Source organism: Portunus trituberculatus, chromosome 17 (assembly GCF_017591435.1).
Source record: "Portunus trituberculatus isolate SZX2019 chromosome 17, ASM1759143v1, whole genome shotgun sequence".
NCBI classification, from domain to species: domain Eukaryota; kingdom Metazoa; phylum Arthropoda; class Malacostraca; order Decapoda; family Portunidae; genus Portunus; species Portunus trituberculatus.
The window spans coordinates 26,425,839-26,447,202 of NC_059271.1; the positions used below are offsets into that span (position 1 = coordinate 26,425,839).

Sequence of the window (21,364 nt, forward strand, 5' to 3'; positions counted from 1 at the left end):
CACACATATATATATATATATATATATATATATATATATATATATATATATATATATATATATATATATATATATATATATGCAACAAAACATGAATGAATTGGGGTAAAAAAAAAGTAAGCGTTGAGTAACAAAAGGTGGAATATGGTAATCATAGGCATATTCTCTCCCATCGTCACTCTCACCTGTTTGTTCAAAAGTCACCACTGCGACCAAAGTTTTAACAATATAGGTAAAACATTACAGAAAGTAAAGGATACAGATTAGCACCTATAATCTACAGTTTGCCTTTGCTTAGGTTACACATAGATTATGGTCCGGATACAAGAATATAATTAAATTCCCAATGAGTAAACTCTGAGCAACAATTTTATTTCCTAATGCCTAAGAAAGGGAAGATGATAAAACAAAATCTTGAGTAAATTACTATGAATGTCAAAAAAATTAGATGAATGGAGCCAATATAGGAATTATGCATCTTTCCTCACGCAGGCTCAAAAGTTTAAATTTCGCGCCACTTCATAACATTTCTGTCAGCATCGAATGTTTCATACACTGCGACATTAAGTAAATATTACATCATTTAATATACTAAAAAAATATGTAGTTTAATATTATATGAACAAAGTATTGAACCATTATAAATCTGATGTTATAGTGCTAGACGTACACGAACCATCGTCCCTGTTCGGCCTTCCTGCGGCCACCACCACAACACACGCCAGCATGGTGAGGGAATTTCAGTGATTATTTCGTGTTTTCCTTAGTTGATCAGCTTTAAAGTAGTATATCCTAGTAGTATTGTGTCCCTAGGTGCTGTATGGCACGTAGGGTTGTGGGGGTGTGGGGAATTAGCCTCTGAGTGATGGTAATACAGCTTCAGCCAACACGTGGGGTCTGGGGGCACAGCGGCTGCTCTTCACCTGGCTGACCTATGTTGACACCGCCCCATTGTGGTGCACACTCATGAATAGCAGGTGTGACACGCGTTTACTTCATTGTGGATCATGTAATGGCAAGTTCTGCCTGCATACTTTAGTCTGAGCAGCAAACATGGTACTTTGTAGCTACCTTTAAATTTGCTCGGTTTCCATGTTAGCAGTCTGTGATGTTGGTGTCAGGCCTTTCTTGATTTTGGTGTGTGTTCGTCAGTTCAGCGTTACTTAAGTTGATTTTAATGAACGTTTCAGTTTGAGAGTAGACAGTCTTAGCAAAGGCTCAAAAGGACTGTGTTGCAACAATATTCGATTTGCATTTTTCAATATTATTATACCCAGGCACTGTTATCAACCAGTGCTCTCCATCTGCCTCTGCTGCGTTCGGCATGTCTGAATTTGCAGTTATGTATTCTTTCATGCAGCTAGTAGTATTATCGGCCGAGGGCAACAAAATGCAATTAGAATAAAAGCTGACTGATGTTAGGTTAGGTTTAGGGTAATATGAAAACAAGGTTAGCCTCTTCTCCCAAGGTTAATGCTTACATGTCAGATAAGGTTAAGGTTCCAGAGTATCATGCAGTATGTATCCACTGGAAACTTGTTCAAACAAATCTAAACAAAGTAAAAGATTAGTACATTATTAAGAAGTGCACTGCCCTGGTGTTCTTGTGATGGCAGAAATCTGCTCTCTCTCTCTCTCTCTCTCTCTCTCTCTCTCTCTCTCTCTCTCTCTCTGCACAAAAGCCAAACAAATGTTTTTAGAAAACATCTACAATCACATGTGAAAATTTCATGGCAATCAGGGTATTACTCCAGAGTTTCACCACAATCAGCTGCGTGTTTTTTACCCACCTTAAGAGATAGAGCTCCTCATTACGAGTAATTTTGAACCCCATATATACTAGGTGCAACCTTTTAAGTTAGGTTTAGTTAGGTTAAGGCGATGTCACACTAGCACTTTTTCCGTCGTTTTTAAAAAATTAGACAATATTTTGGCTACGGCCTGTCACACACAAACGGTGTTTCGTCGTCACTTTCCATCATCACTTCCCGCCAACACAGACCAACAAATTGATGTAAATAAACATGGAGGCCACGCTGCATTAATGATACGCAGCTCTGAACGTAATACTGTGTATAACGAAACTTAGACGAGCTAAACAAGCCAAAAAGCATGCATGGATGCGTTCATGGTTAGTGGTAGAACCAATGAACGTAGAAGCAGGTTGAGTAGACACGGCAAGTCTTATGGTCTTGGTATGTAAACAAAGGCGGAAAATTTGCAGACCGAAACGATCCCTATCGTCTGACATTCATGCGGAATGTAAAAAAATAGACGGAAATCGCATTAATCGACGGAAAAAGTGCTAGTGTGACACCGCCTTTAGGTTAAATTACATTAAATAAGATTCTTTTCTGGACGAAACCAATTTTTTCTGGTAGATTTCGGCTTGTTTTTAATTAATTTACCAGTTTTTTTTTTTATGCAAATCATGTTTTGGGGCTGTAAAAAAAATTGATTTGCGCCTAAAACGAGGTATTTTAATTAAAAGCAAGCCGAAATCTACCAGAAAAATTTTGTTTCGTCCAGAAAGGACAAGGTGGTGAAACTGGAGGTTTACCCCAATCAGATTAATACAAATGATAAAACAGGGTGAAATGGTAAAAAGTTTGTAGAAGCAGGTATCTCTAAAAGCAACTATTGCAAGGTCTCATTAAAACTACAACTAAAGAGCAGTTTTGAAATTTTCTAAGTACAAAATGTAGACAAGGAAAACAAAGTAATTATGGTATTTTCTCAAAGTGATCGACTGAAAAATAGAGGGTGAAATTGAATAAACCAAAACACTTGAGTGTCACCAGTGCTTCACCCAAATTCCATGAAATTCACAGAATCATTAATTTAGATACCATCAAACAACAAACTAAAATTTCAAAGCTATCAGACACCATATACCCACTAGATATCCCCCCTGAGGAAATGGTATTAGCATAATTTGTCCAGGCCTTTAAATATCATGAACATTACCTTGTTTCTCATCCATGAGTTTTGTTGGACATTTTAAGATGCTGTTCTGTGCTGCATCTATCATCAGCCAATTACTTTTAGATGGTATGACTGAGTTATTAACCCAATGAAGTCCAAGGAGTGGAGAACCTTCCCAGACCTTCAACTAGATCATTACTCTGACAACATATAATGGGAGCTTTGATATATTCTAGCTAACTTGTCAGAGCTCTGTGTCATTTTTCCATGAAAATATGAATAATATAAATCGCTTTCATTGCATCTTGAGCCAGAATTAAGTTCCGTGGTAAGACAAATAAGTTTCATAAAGTGCAAAAGTATCCTGTCCATCCCCTGTGAGATCTGATGCTAAACTGATTCCCAGAAATTGGAAAGATGCATATTGAAAACCATGTTAATTGTTCTTAATTGACCTAATTCACCAGACTACTCACATCCTGCCTCTTAACATGTTCCCTGCGATTGCCAGCACGGTGAGATTTCCCTCACTGCGACACAAATGAATTGTCATGATGTCAGTGGTGGTCAAGCCAGCGAAGTGAGAAGACCCAGAGTGTTGTCTGGGAGAACACCCAAACGAACTGGCAACCTCAAAGTGTTCACCCACCATTGGGTCACATCACATACCATGAAAATCTGAGTTCTCTGCGATACGATGGTGGACGTAGTTTATTTATTGATATTCATTGTGTCTATACTGTACTATGTTTTTCCTTTCCTAAATTTTTTATTTTTGTCTGTTTTACACATTTAGAAAATGAATGCTAAGTCAGTTTAGTTCAACAGAAGAGAAAGAAGGGAAATTATGAAATGATCAATAAAGAAAATTATTGAAGCTTATCAAGGAAAGTCCTATTGTAATATCTCAGTTTGAATTATTTTTTATAGAAAAGTTTTCTGTTCTGAAGGAAAATGCAAGATAGTACAGTTCGCGTACATGTATTAGAAAAAAGAAAAATGTAGTTTTCAGTTAATTTTTATAGCAGATATTTTTGTATTTATTGTTTTGCTTCTTTATTTATGTTTATATATGCAATTCAAAAGGATCACCAATGGCAGCTTTTTTACAATTTATCCAAATAATATCGGGGAAAAAATCAATAAAAAAATAATTGAAGCTTGTCCAGGAAAGTCCAACTGTGATACCCGTTTCAATGATTTGTTATAGAAAATACAATGTAGTTATTTTTATGTGTATTTGAAAGAAAATATGGAAAGAAGACTTTTCATATAATTTTCGTAACTAAAAACGAAATAAGCTTCATATTATTTATCAATCTGTTTATTATGTCCTCCTACACATACTGTTTATTGCAATTTTACTCTATCATCACATTTCTATAAATAGTAAGATTAATATGTGATGTATGTGAAAACCGTTGTACGACCCACTATTGGGTCTCATCGCAACAGTAGATAATAACTCATGACTCATAGGGAATGTGTCCTGTGTAAACTTGTGTACTTAATGTCCAACTTAAATATTCTCAATAGCAACACACTGAAACAGTATTGCACCACTAGCCTCATAGAGTCCCTTATTGTCTAACTTTCCTACTTTTGTGCAAGTCTGATCAAAGTATCAGTAATGTCATTTACTCACTGTCACCTTACAGCCTCCCAAGAAGGATACCAAGTCCAAGCAGCCAGCCAAGCAGACTGCCAAGAAGAAGGAGGGAGGAGGAGGAGGAAAGGCCAAGAAGAAGAAGTGGTCAAAAGGAAAGGTCAGTTAATGATCATTTGATTAGTTGTAGAGGTCTGCTTAAAAATTTTAATTTTGGTAAAATGATGTAATGCTATTGTAAATGATGGGAAGCATAGATGGAATAAGATGCTATATGCTTGTGTAACATCTGTGCATTTGAAATAGAACTAATATTCTCCAGAATATAGTGATACAACATGTATTTATTTTGTTTAGTACAATACTGGCATTTAGAATGATTGTTTGGTGGCAAGAAGTGTCTCAGTTGTGGCTTTGTGATGCAGGTCCGTGATAAGTTGAACAACCTTGTGCTGTTCGACAAGCCCACGTATGACAAGCTGCTGAAGGAGGTGCCATCGTACAAGCTTATCACCCCCTCTGTGGTCAGTGAGCGCCTCAAGATCACTGGTTCCCTGGCACGCCGGGCACTCGATGAGCTCCAGACTAAAGGTACGTGTACGCTTCAGGGCCAGAATTTAGAGAAACGTACTTAGCATTTCTTAAAATTTTTACTTAGCTGGGACATTTTGCTTGGGACCTACTGAGACAGGCTCAGTAAGTCCTAAGTCATGGACTTATGATTTGCTGAGTCTGCCCTAGTTGGAGATTCCATGTATGAGAAGACATGATGGCAAAATATCAAAGAGCAAAGAAGTTGTATTTCTATCAGAATATACCGTAAATAACTTGTGAAAAAGTAAATAAAAGCATACTTATGAATATTAGTGTTTTTCATTTGGTTATGATTGATGGAGTCAAACTTTTGAGATAAGTAATTATTTTCCGTGACTGAAAAATTCATGGACAAAGCCTAACACGACCTCCACCAACCATAACAAACTACTACGTTGTCGCAGCACTTCAAGATGGAGAAACAACCTTCTGATACCCCTTGTAGGAGTGAAAACTGGACAAGGGACTCTGTGCTAATGCTGACAAGGCTTGTTGCAGAGAACAAGGCTGTGTTGGAAGGCAGCTTGTGGTATCCTATTGTCCTCAAACAGACATTTCAGGCCACTCATATTCAGTATCTGTGCATCATGCACAGAGCCAGGGAAGTTGTCAACAAGGTCAATGACCCTGTAATCAGCATCAAAAACTAGCTGCATGTTCACACTGCTAGTTTTTCTGGTTAACATTCGTGTTCATACTCACGAGGGGTTATATATATATATTTCTAAGCGAGTCCCATCTAAAGTTCCAATAACTTCGGGGAAAATTGCAATTGCTTGAAAATACCTTTTGTTATTTTCAAGTTGTTCATGGTCGGTAGGAAACCATATAAATTTGGTTGCTATGTTGGGAGCAGACAAGGCATCTACAGTTTGGCTTATTACTCTGCTAACTGTAGGTTGTGAGAGGCCAAAATCATCACCATTGCATAACTACATTTTTCCAGTTACTAGATATTAGAGAGTTACCAATGCATTCGTATCCGTGTTGACGGGATGGTTGCGCTCAGTGCAGCTTTGTAGCTGCTCTCACCCAATCTGGTACAAAAACAATCCCTTCACGGTACAATCGGTACTTCTTGACAAGTTCAGCGTCGTCATAGATGTCTAGGACGTTCTTCCGCTCGCAGAAAATCCTTGGGCGTTGTCTCCGTGCTTGTTGATGTTCAGTCATGGTTGTGTTGTTGTCACTCCTTTGGGTGTCTCGACAGTACTTAGCTTACTTGAGCTGCCGCAGTCATAGCCTAACTTTTAAGGCAGGAATATGTCATGCTAAAAGATTTAGGACGCTTGCTAAGACATACTTAATCGTGCCTTAGCATTTCTGACTCAAAACCTGTTAAGCACGTCTATAAATACCAGCCCAGAGATTTTACAGCACAGCTGTGGCCAAAGGCTACTCAAGCACATAGGTTTGAATTTGGCCACTGTTCAAGGCTGGGCATCCACTCTGGTTAGTGGTTCCCAAATGCCTAAATTAAGTCTTTCATTGGAAGGCAACTAGTCTTAATGAAATAGGGAAAGTCAATGTACAGTAATCCCTCCCGTATCCAAACTAATTGGGCCACAGGGGGTTCGGATATTGCCAGGATCTGGATATGCAAGGTAAAAGTAAATCCCCCCCTTCCTACCTCCACATTGTCACTGTAGTGTTCAATTATTAATGTCTAAATGAATGAAAGTGGATAGAAATACACACAAATCACTTATTTGCTGAAATTGGAGAATTGTATTGGAAGAATACAATACAGTAGTGCATATGTACATACATTATGGAAGGTGAGTGAGCTTGTTTCATCCCGTGTGGTCTAGTGGCGTCATGTTTGTGTACACATTACTTATCTGCCTCCTCCGATGCTGACTTTAGCTCCACATCAATATCCTGTTGGTGGTATGATGCATACATACTTAGTTAAGTATTTTTCTTATACATAAAAATGGAAGCGACTTTCACAATATGATGAACACACAAATGCAGAGAATATCATTTTATGAAAACAATGGCCAGATAACTGAACGAGTCACCCCTGTAAACAAGTAAATTTTTGCCCACAACAATACATTATCATAATCAAACACATTACATATGTAATCATACAGTACAATACTAACCTGGAAGGGTTGAGGTGTATCTGAAGAGCGTGGTGATTAAGGTAGGCTGGGCAGTGGTACATCGTCAGGTGACAGGGAACCTGACAGCATCGATGTCGGTCTGGGCGAGGGGTGAGGAGATGGTGTTGTGGGCTTGAAAAATGTTTCTATTTTCGTCTGTTTCTTGGACCACTGACTTTGTGCTTTAATTAGATCATCATGAGCTATCTTAAACATTGGTCCATAGCTCTGCATGTGTTTAGAAGTGACTGGATGCTCAAAATAATCAAGCACAATATCAAGAGCCTTTCTGACGTCTGATGGTGGTCGTGATGGTAGAGAATCATCATCATCATCACTCGTCGCCTTCATCTGGGTTTAGCACCTCAGCAGCAATCTGTTCCTCTGTCAGCAACTGTTGTCCTGGGTCTCCCTCTTCACACTCCAGCCAGTTATTGATGTCATCAACAGTGGTATTTTCCCCTGACTTAACAAATTGATGATGAAAATGGTCTGCCTCAAACCCTACAAAATCAAGCAAAGGCTCAGTCCTATGTAAGAGACAATTCCATCCATTGGCCAGAGTAGAACTGGACACATCATTCCATGCCTGAGATATGTTCTGCATGACAGAGCGAAGGTTGTAGTTTTTCAAATTTTGCAGAGTCAGCTGGCCCACATTTCTTTTTTCCTCATCCGCTACCACCATAACCTCCTCCTGTACAGCCTCTTAAAAGCTACAATAATTCCCTGATCCATTGGCTGAATGAGAGAAGTTGTGTTTGGTGGTAAAAATTTCACTCTGATGCGTCCATGTTCGGCGACAAGTTCAGACGCTGGCGGGTGAGCGGGAGCATTGTCCAGCAAAATCAGAGCTCGCACTTGTTCTCTGCTCACCTTCATCACTTCCATCTGGAACCGCACAATCTCGGGCACAGCATGTTTAAAAAACCTGTTCTTAAACACTTTCACATTAAACCAAGCCTTCACTGAATGATCGTAATGAACTGGGAGAGAGTCCATCATGCCACACAAGCACCGTGGTTGTTTTGCCTTACCCACGACCATGGGCTTCATACGGTGGGAGCCCAGCGCATTTGCACCACACAGTAGTGACACTCTTGCTTTGCATAGTTTTCTATCAGGCACTGATTTTTCTTTTTCACTTGCTAATTTGTTTTCTGGGATCGAGCTGTAATACAGTCCAGTTTCGTCAGCGTTGTACAGTTGTTCAAGTAAAAGCCCTTCTCTCTGTATCAAATGTTTTACTTCTTTGCAGTACTGATCAATTACCTCATTTGCATCAAGACTTTCACCATACACTTTCTTGCCGGTTAACCCATGTCGTAGTTTAAATCGATAAAGCCACCCTTCTGAAGCCTTAAATCCTTGCAGCCCGATGTTGCTTGCAAATCTCTGTACAAATTTTAAGTTCAGTACCACACACCATTACATCACTAGCACGTTGCTACTGATACCACTTTATAACACACTGGTCTAGCTCAACATTCTTCGGCTTGGCCATCGTTTTTCTATCCTTTTTCTTGCCGGTCTTTGATGCAACTGAAAAATCGTCAGTGTAGGCTGCAATTTTCTCTCGAGCCTTTTTCAGATCACAAAGGGAAGACTTTGGATGCCGAATTCTTCCTGAATGCGTGCAGTCGACCACCCTTCATCACACCAACATAATATTTCCCGCTTCATCTTCAAAGTCAGCACTTTCCTGGGTTTTATCAATTTTTGAGAGAATTCTACTTACACAATTTTGTTTGTGGTAAAATATAGCATTAAATTGGAAAAAAGTTTGTATTCACCTTAATGGTGAAGGATGCATCACTGACGAGCTGCAACGTGAAGGGCTTGCGTGACGGTTGGTCAGTTCCCTCACTTAATTACTTTAGCATCATGGCAAGATTGCAGTCGTGCTTCATAGGCTTTATCAATGTGAATACAATTCACAAGTGGAGTTTTGATCAAACTCTTGCTTGAATGAGTAAGCCATTTGGATGTTCTATTAATAAAGGTATAAAGGCACCTGGCATGATATGTGTGCATTCGTGTGCATGTATGTGTGTGTTGGAATGAGACGAGGGAGCAGCCCGTTTTCTCCACATGCTGAGTAGGCTGCAGGAAGGATTATGGTATTGTAAATACTTGTAACACCTAAATACTGAGTTTACATAATATAAAAGGCTAGATTAAATTGTACTTAAGCTAACATCATAATGTAATGACTCAACATACAAATCCAGGTCGCTATCGGTCAAGTGTCCAAGCTCACTTGAGGTTGGATGCTGCCTTACAATACAACATTCATCTTAGAAGACGCACTAGTATTTTTCAGGGTATTTTTTAGGGAAAAAAGTGTCTTGTAAGCCATAAAATATGGTATATATATTAATAATGTACACACGTGTCTGGAGAATGAATTGCAAGGTACTATGGCTTTAATATTCACCACAGGATTAAAGGGTTGTATTTTGTTCTTGATATTTAGGAGCCTCAAAATTGGCAAAAAAAATAAAAATAAATAAATAAAAAAATACTTGTACTCCGGCATGTACGGTATTCATACTTACTGAACCTATGAATCCCATTTGAGATTTTCTTTGGAGCTTTGGGGGGAAGAAATCTTTGTGGCAGTGTTTGAGTAATGGAAGGATGGTTAGATGTGTTACTGGCCATTTTTTATTGCAAACATTGTTTTGAGAAGTTAAGGAATAGAAACTTGTTTGGCAAATTTACAATACACGAGGAAAGATTTTAATCAGGGGTTCTTCATTTTCTATTATTAAAATAAAAGGAGACTTGGTTTTAGCAAAACATCAGTAGGCAGATCTTAAAATTACATCCCTCTTTCAATTCCATCTTTTTTTTACTCTAGTGGTTGCAGATTTCACCATACTTAATGGTCAACATTTTAGGCCTAGAATTGTAAATACCGTATATTTCAGTGGATAAATAGAATCTCAGATGTGACAACTCAAATTTTGGCCTGAATTTAAGTTTTAGGGTATATCAGTGGTATGACAAGCAAATTACCAAACCATCTGGGGTGAATTTAAGGTCAATGAGCACTAGACAACTGAGGCAGTGATATACGTACATACCAATACTGTGAATGTATAACCAGTAATGAGATATGAATGATCTAAGTGCAAAAGAACCTAAAATAATATTCTCACTAGGTATTTTTGTATGTTTTCATGAGAAGGATAGATGGATGAAAAATTATATTCAGTATAATAATTTTTCCTAGACATAAACATTCTGTATATCATTTTTTTTTTTTTTTGATACATTCACATTCAAGTTTTTCTTAGTGCATGAGGTTCATCCTTAAACAACATTGCAATTGCAAGCTGGAGAGATTGATATTCTCCTTAGTTTGCTTGCTTTTGTTGCTTTGCTTGGGGTTCCATGCCTTAAAAACCTTTATATAGCTCCTTCAGCTTTAGGTAAAAACTGGAGAATATTTTGATAACTTCTTGCTTTATCCATTCTATACAATGCCAGTAGTTGTACTACCAACTACCAATCTTGTTCACACACTTTTCAGTGGGACATTTTGGTGCATTTTATCAAACATATTCTTGTTTTACTATGTCTAACTTCCTCAAAAGTTGTAATATAATTACTTATTTACAATGGCATTACGTGGAAAATTGTATGGTTTTATATCTAGTGTATAGGACACTAGAACTCCCTCCCCAGTTTTTTTTCTCCCATGTTTGATATATCGTCTTATCTGCTGAAATACACAATACTTAAGAAGTGAACTAGCAGGAATGGTTTTGTCTTGCTTTTTATGCCTAAACCATTTTGAATTTGTCAGGCTGCAGTTTAGGTATAGTATGGCACATAGTGAGTATTGCATATGCAGTTTTAGGCATTCATCATAGACTTGTTATTTTGTTTTCAGTCACATATTTTATGGGTGCATACAATACTCTTCACATATCTTTTGGTTTAGGAGTATTAGTCTTACCTCCTCCCCCTATCCCATCTTGTACAAGGCAATTAATGATTTTATTGGTATTTACAGATTAACTGTTCAAACTAGTCACTGTACTATTCTGTCATGCATCAGTCACCTCAATCTACTATTTCAGTATCACTAATAATTTGTTCATAGCTGTTTTGTCATGGTGGAAAATGTAAAGTATGTTTTAAGACAAACAATGCAGAGTCTTGTTAGGCTAGACTTAAGTTATTGATCTTGACACTTTTTAAGATGTGTATCCAATAGTAATGTGGCAACCTTGTTACAGGTCTCATTCGGCAGGTGGTGAAGCATCATGCACAGGTGGTATATACCAGAACCACAAAATCTGAAGACTAAAATAATAAAGATGGCTGATTGATTTAAATTTTTTATTACCTGTCCAGGTAAAGAGGAAACACTAAAACTAAGGTCAGGTCAAGCTAAGTATTCACACATTTTTTCTTTGATAAACTAGAATATTTACTTTAAATTGCAGTGTTAATGTATATTTGTTTATTTACATGTATCAGCAGTTACAAATCTGATTCAGGAAACAGGGCATCACAGCAAGCAGGAGAATAGCCGTGCTGCCCTCACCCAAACCTTGGTTTTGTGTGATTTCACTATAGAGCAGTGGTTATAACCTTTTTACTACCATGTCCCCTCTAGGAATTTGCCCTTCCCTCCACACCCCTCTTGCATCAATGAATACAGTTTCCTCAAACTTTTAAAGAAAAGACAATACCTTTTCATTTTCATAAACTTCTTGTTACATGACCATACTGTCATTATGAGAATGACAAATAATTAAAGAAATACCTGCTTTTTCCTTAAGGGCTCACACCCATTAGCAATAACTGATGCCCCCCCAGGTTAAGAACCACTGCTATAGAGTGATAAGTTACAGTAAGTCATCACTTGACATTTTGCTAGTATTATTACTAGCCTCTCCTCCTCCACATCTACAACTCCATCTTTCTCATATATATCTTTTACTCTATCTACCTCCACCCTTATTTCAACAAACCCCTTCATATTGTTGAATCCTGAATCCTCTTTCTCTCTTCACCCTAACACCTTCCCCTCTCACAGCATTCTCGCACACACCTAACCAAGTGCTTCCTTACTTCTGCAACTTCAGCTTCCACATGTCCCAACATCTGCACTTTACCCCCCATCCAAGAAGACATTCACTCATTCCTTCACCACTTCACTCGAGACAAAAAAACACGCCTCAAGTCTACTCTCATCCTCACCTTTTCAAATATCAATGATTAAAATAATAATCCTTCATACCATGGCAGAGGTTCATCATCCCCTGCCTCAAAATCTTCCTTCCACTCCTCAATCATCTGACACTAAAACAATCCTTCATACCACTGCAGAGGTTCACCATCCCCTTCAAAACCTTCCTCCCACTCCCATACCATCTGACACCAAAACCTACTGTTCTCATACACCCCTCACTGACCTCCCTGCCGAAATTATGGTGGCATTGAAACAGACTTCCCCCATTATCTCACCTGATCCTCAATCTAACTCTCTCTCTGTTCTAATGTTGCTTCCTTTTCTCACTCTACTAGTTCCTTTTCAACTACCCCCAGACTTTGCTCCTTGACCTTCCCTTACCACCTGTATATACTTGAGAATCTATCCAATCCATACTCCCTTCTTTCTTAATTTCACTCCCTTTAGTTGTGATTCCCCCTCTCCCTCTCTTCTCCCAGATTATAGTTCAACCCCCACTCAACAATTCCTACCTTTATCACATTTCATTGATTTCTTTCCTTCAGTGGGCTCATTATCTATTCATTAATGGCTTTTCTATCCATAGAAATGACATTTGTTAATGTTATTTCAAAATATAATACCCAAATAATTTGGTTACAAGAAACCTTTTTAACACCATTACCTACCCATAAGTTCCTAACTATCCATTCCTGTTTTCCCTCACTCTACCTCTATATCTTTCGTTTTGATTCATCATAAAATGCCCTATATTCAACCATGATTACGTATTGGTTACACAACTCACACATTCTTATCTTATGATACGATCTCCATCAACCTTATGCTCAACTTGTCATAGTCCCCCTCTCAGTTCCACATCTCACTTGCCCAAAGTACATAACAGCAAGTACATACCATAGCTTTTTTGACATTTAATCTTCCTTTCCTGCCTATAATGTCAGACGTCCTTAAAGAATCATGACACTTTTATTCAGGTGACATCATCTCTTTCTTAAAACAAACTAATCTTCACTCAACGACCTTAGTATACCACCACACTAGATAACATAACGCTGATAGTGTCAACACGTCAGCCTAAAAGATCTCCTTGATGCATATCACCACCACATGACCTAACTGTCTGGTGCTTAGAACTTTATTCATTCAGTTCAGTTTTAGAAATCTGAAAGCAATGACAAATAAGGAATTTCCTATTGTGTTAAAAATATTCTTATTTTCTATGTATTATAATTATTCTTGTTCCTCAATATAATATTATACCTCAGAGGAAGCAAATTTGTTGGACTAAATCAATGGCCATAATATTCAAAGCACTTTAATAATCCACTTCACTATATAGTTATAACCTCCAAGCACTCTTCCCTAACATTTGAATGTGGCACTGCTGCAATGACCCCCTACTAACCCAACACAAGGAAGGAAGAGAACATAGCTACCATTCTCTCTCTCTCTCTCTCTCTCTCTCTCTCTCTCTCTCTCTCTCTCTCTCTCTCTCTCTCTCTCTCTCTCTCTCTCTCTCTCTCTCCTCTCTCTCTCTCTCTCTCTCTCTCTCTCTCTCTCTCTCTCTCTCTCTCTCTCTCTCTCTCTCTCTCTCTCTCTCTCTCTCTCTCTCTCTCTCTCTCTCTCTCTCTCTCTCTCTCTCTCTCTCTCTCTCTCTCTCTCTCTCCTTTCTCTCTCTCTCTCTCTCTCTCTCTCTCTTCTCTCTCTCTCTCTCTCTCTCTCTCTCTCTCTCTCTCTCTCTCTCTCTCTCTCTCTCTCTCTCTCTCTCTCTCTCTCTCTCTCTCTCTCTCTCTCTCTCTCTCTCTCTCTCTCTCTCTCTCTCTCTCTCTCTCTCTCTCTCTCTCTCTCTCTCTCTCTCTCTCTCTCTCTCTCTCTCTCTCTCTCTCTCTCTCTCTCTCTCTCTCTCTCTCTCTCTCTCTCTCTCTCTCTCTCTCTCTCTCTCTCTCTCTCTCTCTCTCTCTCTCTCTCTCTCTCTCTCTCTCTCTCTCTCTCTCTCTCTCTCTCTCTCTCTCTCTCTCTCTCTCTCTCTCTCTCTCTCTCTCTCTCTCTCTCTCTCTCTCTCTCTCTCTCTCTCTCTCTCTCTCTCTCTCTCTCTCTCTCTCTCTCTCTCTCTCTCTCTCTCTCTCTCTCTCTCTTACTTGTGCAGGTCATTAAGGTTATCAATTTTTGGAAGTCAACACAAAGAAAAAGGTCGTTGCAGCATTTCCACATTTGCCGAGCATGGGAACATGAACATTGCAGAATTCGGACAGTACATGTGATAAAAATATTCTAGTCAAACATTAAGCCTATATCTCATCACAACAAAGTAAATAATTTACAAAAATTCATTACAGCTCATAGTTTTATGCATGACTAGTATACAAATACATATAGTAAAAATAAATGTCAAACTCAGACAGTTTTCTTGAATTCAAACAAAGTAGTGAGTCCAAAGAATGCTGAAAGACTTCCACACAGATGTGAACTACATGTCCTCTTCAGAATGCACTCACAAAACTGATGTGATGTGGCACTGCAGAATTTTTAGGTATCAATTGCATTATTGTGAATTTTCATCACAATCTTTGAGCACCTTGGATACCATGTATGAAGTGCAGAGTACCCTTAAATGCAAGACACCCCTTCAACCTCAGGTATTGGTACATGAACATTGGGGCTTATATTCTCTCTCTCTCTCTCTCTCTCTCTCTCTCTCTCTCTCTCTCTCTCTCTCTCTCTCTCTCTCTCTCTCTCTCTCTCTCTCTCTCTCTCATGCACGAAGCTATAAAAAAAATTGCAAGACAACTTTGGGCTACTACATACTAAGGAGTATAATGGTGACTTGAATGTTGCTAAGCCTTAATATTGTAATGACATGCATCCAGGAATTATGCACACAATAAAACATCTAATAAAGCATGTGAGAGCTCTTAAGAGTGTCTCAAAATGTACTCTCTTTTACAGCAGACAACTCTTCCATTTTTCTCTTTTCAGATCTTAACCATAAGAACAGATAATGGAGAAAAGATGTTCATCTGAAAATCCAATTGGATGTATGAAAACATTTAAATTCCAAAGACAGTATAGAAAAGTTTCAGTTAGATTTACCTGGACTTATGGTTAAGATATGAAAAGAAAAAAAAATATATTTCAGTTAGCTGCTGTAAAAGAATGCACACATTTTAATGAGGCAATCTATACAAAAAGTTATAAAAATACAGTACAAAGTATTGTGTATCATGATGTTTTGTGGCAGAGAAATTTCTGTTTACAGTATATGATTTCCTTAAGATAAATAATTCCAGTAGTATACTATACTTTAGGTTGTATCCCTTGTGGCAAAACCATGAAACAATAATACCAAAAATAAGTCAAATAAGTTTTTTTGGCACACACATTCCCAAGGCACTCTACATAGTCTGCATTCAAATGAAGATTACTGAGAGGTAACACTGCATGTATTATACAGTAATATATCACTAGCTTAATAAGGTAGACTTATATTCATTACTAAAGAGGATAAACAAGATTAAATAAGCTCATTTTCTCATTCAATCATTTAGTACTTCCTATTTATATAGCTGATGTATTTCATTTATATTACTAAAGTCTGGTACATAAAGCCTGCTTTATATGTTGCACTGAGTGAAACAGTAGCAAGTGTCAATTCATAAATATTTCTTGGACCCTTTCAATAATACAAGATTATAATGATTGATTTATAGAGCAATGGAATGTGTAATTCATGATAAAGCTGTACACACCAACAATCCTTTTACAATGTTTATCCCCTGGTAAAAATTGTGATGGCTACATTATATCTTCTAATTTGCAGTGCATGATTTTGGGTGTGTTTAGCTGAAAATCTTCACAGGTGAAACTTCCTAGATTAAATGTCATTGAAGAGGTACTTCATGATGGTAAAAAGATTCATAAAAGAAATGCTACATTTTTAGACAGCTAAGATTTATGTTATCACATACAAGGGGATGATGGGATGATGCTAAAGAAATGAAAGGGAGGTAGACAAACTTAAATAAGAAAATGCCACATGAAGATATTCTTGTTTTAAAACTGTACCACAGAAAACCAAATTACAATCTACTTTAATGTAGGAATAGGAATCTTTACTGTGTCTCAGCTAATGAGGTATAATGGAGATATGAAATTTGCCATCAAAGTTCTGGCACTATGTACTGTATCTTAAGGGAAACTTGTAGCACAAATTTATGTAAATTAGCTTGTTACATTACGATTATGATGGCAAGACGGCTATGCATACTACCTTCAATGATAAACGGATTGAACTAAGTAAATTCTGTTACAAAAAAAAAAATACTACAACCGTTTTATCAACTTCTATTTACACTAGCACTTATTAAGCACCCAATCTATATACATCACCTATAGTCATATAAATTAATACATGGTTATAGCTTGATTCTACCACAAACCCAGGATATTCAACCTCATGAAATCTGATCAGGTCACTTCAGGTGAGTAATTTCTTTATTTTAGTACTCTCAATCTCATTTTAATTTTTGATGACTAGAGTTGAGGTTTTCATTGTAGTTCTCAGATTGATACACCTACCACTTTTTGAGCACAAAGGCAACATACATATTTGCAATTTTACTGACTTGTTATATGAGTGTGTGTTGGCATGAGCTCAACTGCCTCATTAAAATGTAAACTAGTTATGCGTATGCAATACCACACTAACACCATGCAATACCTCTCATTACACCACAAACCCCTTATCCCACACTTTACACACACAAAAAAAAAAAAAAAAATATATATATATATATATATATATATATATATATATATATATATATATATATATATATATATATATGAAATAGATAAAGTATAAAAGAATGGGGCACATCCACATCCAGTATATGTAATTTTGAAATATTTTGGCACATTGTTTCATGGTTAGCCATGTATCTACTAAGTACAAAATAAATACTTGAGAGTATCCTGGCTAATTGCTGAGGCATGTTGGAAGATGTCACATATGTAATAATACGGCTGAAGGGCCAGAGGCAATATTTCATGAGGTTTAGTGCACATTGTAAACATCAACAATATATTACTATCACATTATTGTGTTTTCCAAGCAGAGCAGAAAGCCCAATAAAGAAAAAAAAACAAGTTAAAACTATTAAAAAACAAAATGAATGTCATGTTACACTGACGAAAATTACTTGTGTTCAAACAAGTTAGTATACATGATTCTCCACTATTGAGTTTTAACTGTCACTATACAGACTTGCTAAGATTATAAAGGTACTTAAGCTAAAATTCAATCACCTGTATTATATCCTCTTATTAATGAGTCTCCTGGGACACACACACACGCAAGCACACACACACACACACACACACACACACACACACACACACACACACACACACACACCACATGGTGTAGTGGTTAACACTCTTGGTTCACAACCGAGAAGGCCCAGGTTTGAGTCCCCGGCGCGGCAAGGCAAATGGGTGAGCCTCTTAATGTGTAGCCCCTGTTCACTTAGTAGCAAGTAGATACAGTATGTAATTCGAGGGGTTGTGGTCTTGCTTTCCCGGTGTGTGGTGTGTAGTGTGGTCTGTCCTACCTGAAGATCAGTCTAGGAGCTCTGAGCTCGCTCCATCATGGGGAAGGCTGGCTGGCTGACCAGCAGGTGACCGTGAATATAATACACACAAACGTGTTATCTGAGTAACTATCAGAAGGGGTATATTTCCCTTAATCTTCAAACTCAGACAAAATCCACCAACACATATACAAAGTGATGTCACACCTAAAGGCAGATTCTTTTCACAAAATTCATATTACAAAAAACAAAACTATATCTTTAAAGTTTTACTTGGAGAAGGTAATGTTTTTTTTTTTTTACAATATATCTTACTTAATGAATGAGTAATCACAATCTTAATTGTCTCCTTGTTCAGCCACAAATGTTGCCTTTAGTTTCTCTTCTCTGATCTAAAGCATTAAATCTAATGTCTGTAATTTCTCAATTTGACCCATGATCGTATTTCTATAGTCTTTCACTTGGTAAGATATTGCCTTTAACAATAAGAACACCTTGTCTTGCAAAACCAAATACCTGGTGTATAGCATCTCACCAATTGTTATCTGATCACAGACATACTTAGTATTTTGTCCTTATATGTAATAATTCAAGTCTCACATGCTTAATGGTACTTAACTGTTAGAGCATCCACCTCCTTAAACTGGTATTGATTCTATCAGGTTCACCTGAGAGATCAATTGGTTTATCTTGAAGGTTCTGTCTCCCCCTGAAGATAACAGAGCTTTCTAAAAAAAATAAAAAAAAGATGAGAGGATAAAAACATCACATCTCTAACAAAATTATTTAGCTACAGTGTGTGTGTGTGTGTGACATCCAGACTAAGGAGCAGGGCCAGTATACGGAAAACTTCATAAAAGCTTCATTTAAAGTCATTCATAAATTCAAAATTCTTCTCATAGTTATGAGTCATGCAGAGAAACTCACAAGACAACTCCTAACTGCGAGTCAAGTGATTTATGAGCTAGTTCGGAGAAGGTACCACACAGTGTATCCTAACCTGCCTGGTTAAAAATACTTTATCACAATAACAAGGATATGGTGGCATGTTATTATCATTTAACAATGAAAGGCAAATGTTATCAATGTAATATTTGGAGAAATGATAATATATCAAAAAGAATACATGTGGATTAACTTTGAAAACAGATACTGCCCACCTTGGCTCACAGGTCACAAGAAGTCCACTGAATGCTGACAAGCAATGCCAGTAGCCTTACCAGCATGAGGCCAGCCCTACAGTTATGGAATTGTTTAATACTGCTTATTTGAATATCATTCCAATAGCAACACCATATTTTCAGGGTACACCTCCAGATATGCAGTGTTGTCCAATCGCTCCACCCAATGAATCCCACTCTTTTGCTCTGACCCAATTTTACAAACTAAAACCAAACAAATTTAGCCACAGTTAATCTACTTTAACAACCTTAACATAGGTTAATTTATTATGTTAATTAATGTTTGGCTATATTTTTAATTGGCCACGGTCTTAAGCCATGCTGCTCCCAGCACATCACACTGCATTTTCACTCTCTTGTAACAGCTATTTACTCCTAATAAAACTATGAAATAAATTCAAGTGAAATATGATCAAACCTAACCAAATGCTTCAGTCCAGTAGCATCAAGAGTTGTTGCTGCTCTCCTATTATTACTGAGTAATTTATATGATGTCCACAACTCAAAATGTCTTGATGCACTACAAGTACTCATCTTAATGCAAACTTCTCTGCATTACTTATATGGTGTAAGATCTCTTTTCACAAGGTTTATGAGCTTCCACCTCATTAAAGATTCATGACCTTTGCTATATACTGCTCCTGGATAGTTGTGACAGTAGTGAACAAATGGGGTCTTCAGGCCGTTTACCAGTATTGAACATTAAAAGACGTAGATAGTCAAGCACAGTTCTATATGATGACAGTACAGCACATCAAGTAACACAGTATGCATATAATCATTATACTGATTACTGATGTTTCTTGCATCAACACTCATTAATTAGTAAATATATATTCAGCTGACATACAAAAAGTCAAGTGCCAAGCAGAGCATTACTATCTAAATTGGAGTCATGGGATGAATTATTTCTGGAAAATATTGAAAATGGTATACATGAAAGAGACTAGTACAGTGGTTCTTAACATGAGAGGTGCATCTTGGGAAAAGTATGAATTATATTTGTCATTCTCTTAATGAGAGCATGGCTAAGTAATGAGAAGTCTATGAAAAATGCAGAAGTATTGCCTCCTTTAAAGTCTGGAAGGGCACTGCATTCATAGATGCAAGGGAAGTGTAGAGGGATGAACAAATTCCTAGAGGGGACATGGTAGTAAAAAGGTTAAGAACCATTGGACTATTACCTTATGAAATTATAACACTTGTGTGTGCCTGAAGAGCAGAGGAATGGCAATAGCAGCAGCTGTCCTCACTGATGCATCTGGGTCCCGCATGAGATACAGCAGACCATGGCTCACTGATGAGATGTTGAGGTCTTCCCTTTGTTCACAATGATACACCAGATTCCCTGTTTTAACAGCAAATCATTCCTGTTATACTCAATACCACAATAATAAGGTTTAGCAGCATGAAATGAAGTTGAATAATAAGCAAGATTAACCCCTTCAGTACCATGACACGTCTTCATATTTATTCTGGTTACTATTAGGCGATTTTGTACAGCTTCAAAAACTTATGTGGGGATTAAAATAGTAAAGACTGGCCATTAATCTTCTGACCTCCATAGACCCTTCTTAATGCAAATAAAATCCTCTAATCATATCCCAAAATCATGATAAAAATGTGTCTCAGTATTGAAGAGGTTAACACACTGATATTATACTATATCAAAATAGTATTTCTCATATAAAATAAAATAAAATATACCCCCTTTGACAGACTTAACTAGTTGTGGAGACCTGAATACAATTAACACAATTATAAGCATTATTTGGTATGAGTAGTTACTTCTTATGATTATATTATTGTTTAATAGTTTTACCCTTCTTAGTAGTAGCACTTTCTCATCATTTAAGCACTGGTGACAGAAATATCAAGTTTTAATCAAGATTTTTGTCTCTCACTTTTCATGTAATATTTTGAGGGATCACAAAATTTGTACCAACCTAATATTACATCACATTCAATAGCTTATGCAATAAAAAAAAAACATACCTATCAAAAGTGCAGCAGCTTTACGAAGCGAGGGCTCTGGGCTCTTGAAATAAGATGAAGTTGCTTGAATGAAGAATCCAATGTGGTCCTTCAGATCTAGGACCTGCAGTAGCAATACAAATCAGAATATTTCCTAACAATATATTACT

At 37.3% G+C, this 21,364-nt stretch overlaps 2 protein-coding genes across 6 annotated transcripts in view; one reads left to right on the top strand and one right to left on the bottom strand.

Annotated features, from left to right (window-relative positions):
• The first annotated feature begins 603 nt into the window (after nucleotides 1-603).
• On the top strand, nucleotides 604-11,579 carry LOC123504959 (40S ribosomal protein S25-like). The gene is made up of 4 exons (XM_045255927.1): nucleotides 604-729; nucleotides 4,584-4,691; nucleotides 4,957-5,122; nucleotides 11,487-11,579. Exons 1-4 carry the CDS (start codon nucleotides 619-621, stop codon nucleotides 11,555-11,557), a joined length of 456 nt encoding a protein of 151 aa, XP_045111862.1. The 5' UTR covers nucleotides 604-618; the 3' UTR covers nucleotides 11,558-11,579.
• A 5,698-nt stretch (nucleotides 11,580-17,277) lies between these two features.
• The window catches only part of LOC123504954 (maestro heat-like repeat-containing protein family member 1), a 38,760-nt gene continuing 34,673 nt past the window's right edge, over nucleotides 17,278-21,364 (bottom strand). For 3 of the 5 annotated variants that reach the window (XM_045255916.1, XM_045255917.1, XM_045255914.1), the window contains 2 exons: nucleotides 21,216-21,318; nucleotides 17,278-20,568 (listed from right to left, as the gene is read on the bottom strand). In XM_045255916.1, the coding sequence (XP_045111851.1) occupies nucleotides 20,414-20,568; nucleotides 21,216-21,318 (258 nt within the window). In that variant the 3' untranslated portion in view covers nucleotides 17,278-20,413. The remainder of the gene's footprint in view (nucleotides 20,569-21,215; nucleotides 21,319-21,364) is intronic. The other 2 variants (XM_045255918.1, XM_045255915.1) reach the window with 1 other exon arrangement.

What these genes read in the sequence shown, in the direction of transcription:
- LOC123504959 (XM_045255927.1), top strand. Translation starts at nt 619, where the DNA reads ATGAACAAAGTATTGAACCATTATAAATCTGATGTTATAGTGCTAGAC. An exon ending in CCACAACACACGCCAGCATG is followed by an intron (nt 730 to 4,583) that starts GTGAGGGAATTT and finishes GTCACCTTACAG; the next exon opens with CCTCCCAAGAAGGATACCAA. An exon ending in CGATGAGCTCCAGACTAAAG is followed by an intron (nt 5,123 to 11,486) that starts GTACGTGTACGC and finishes ACCTTGTTACAG; the next exon opens with GTCTCATTCGGCAGGTGGTG.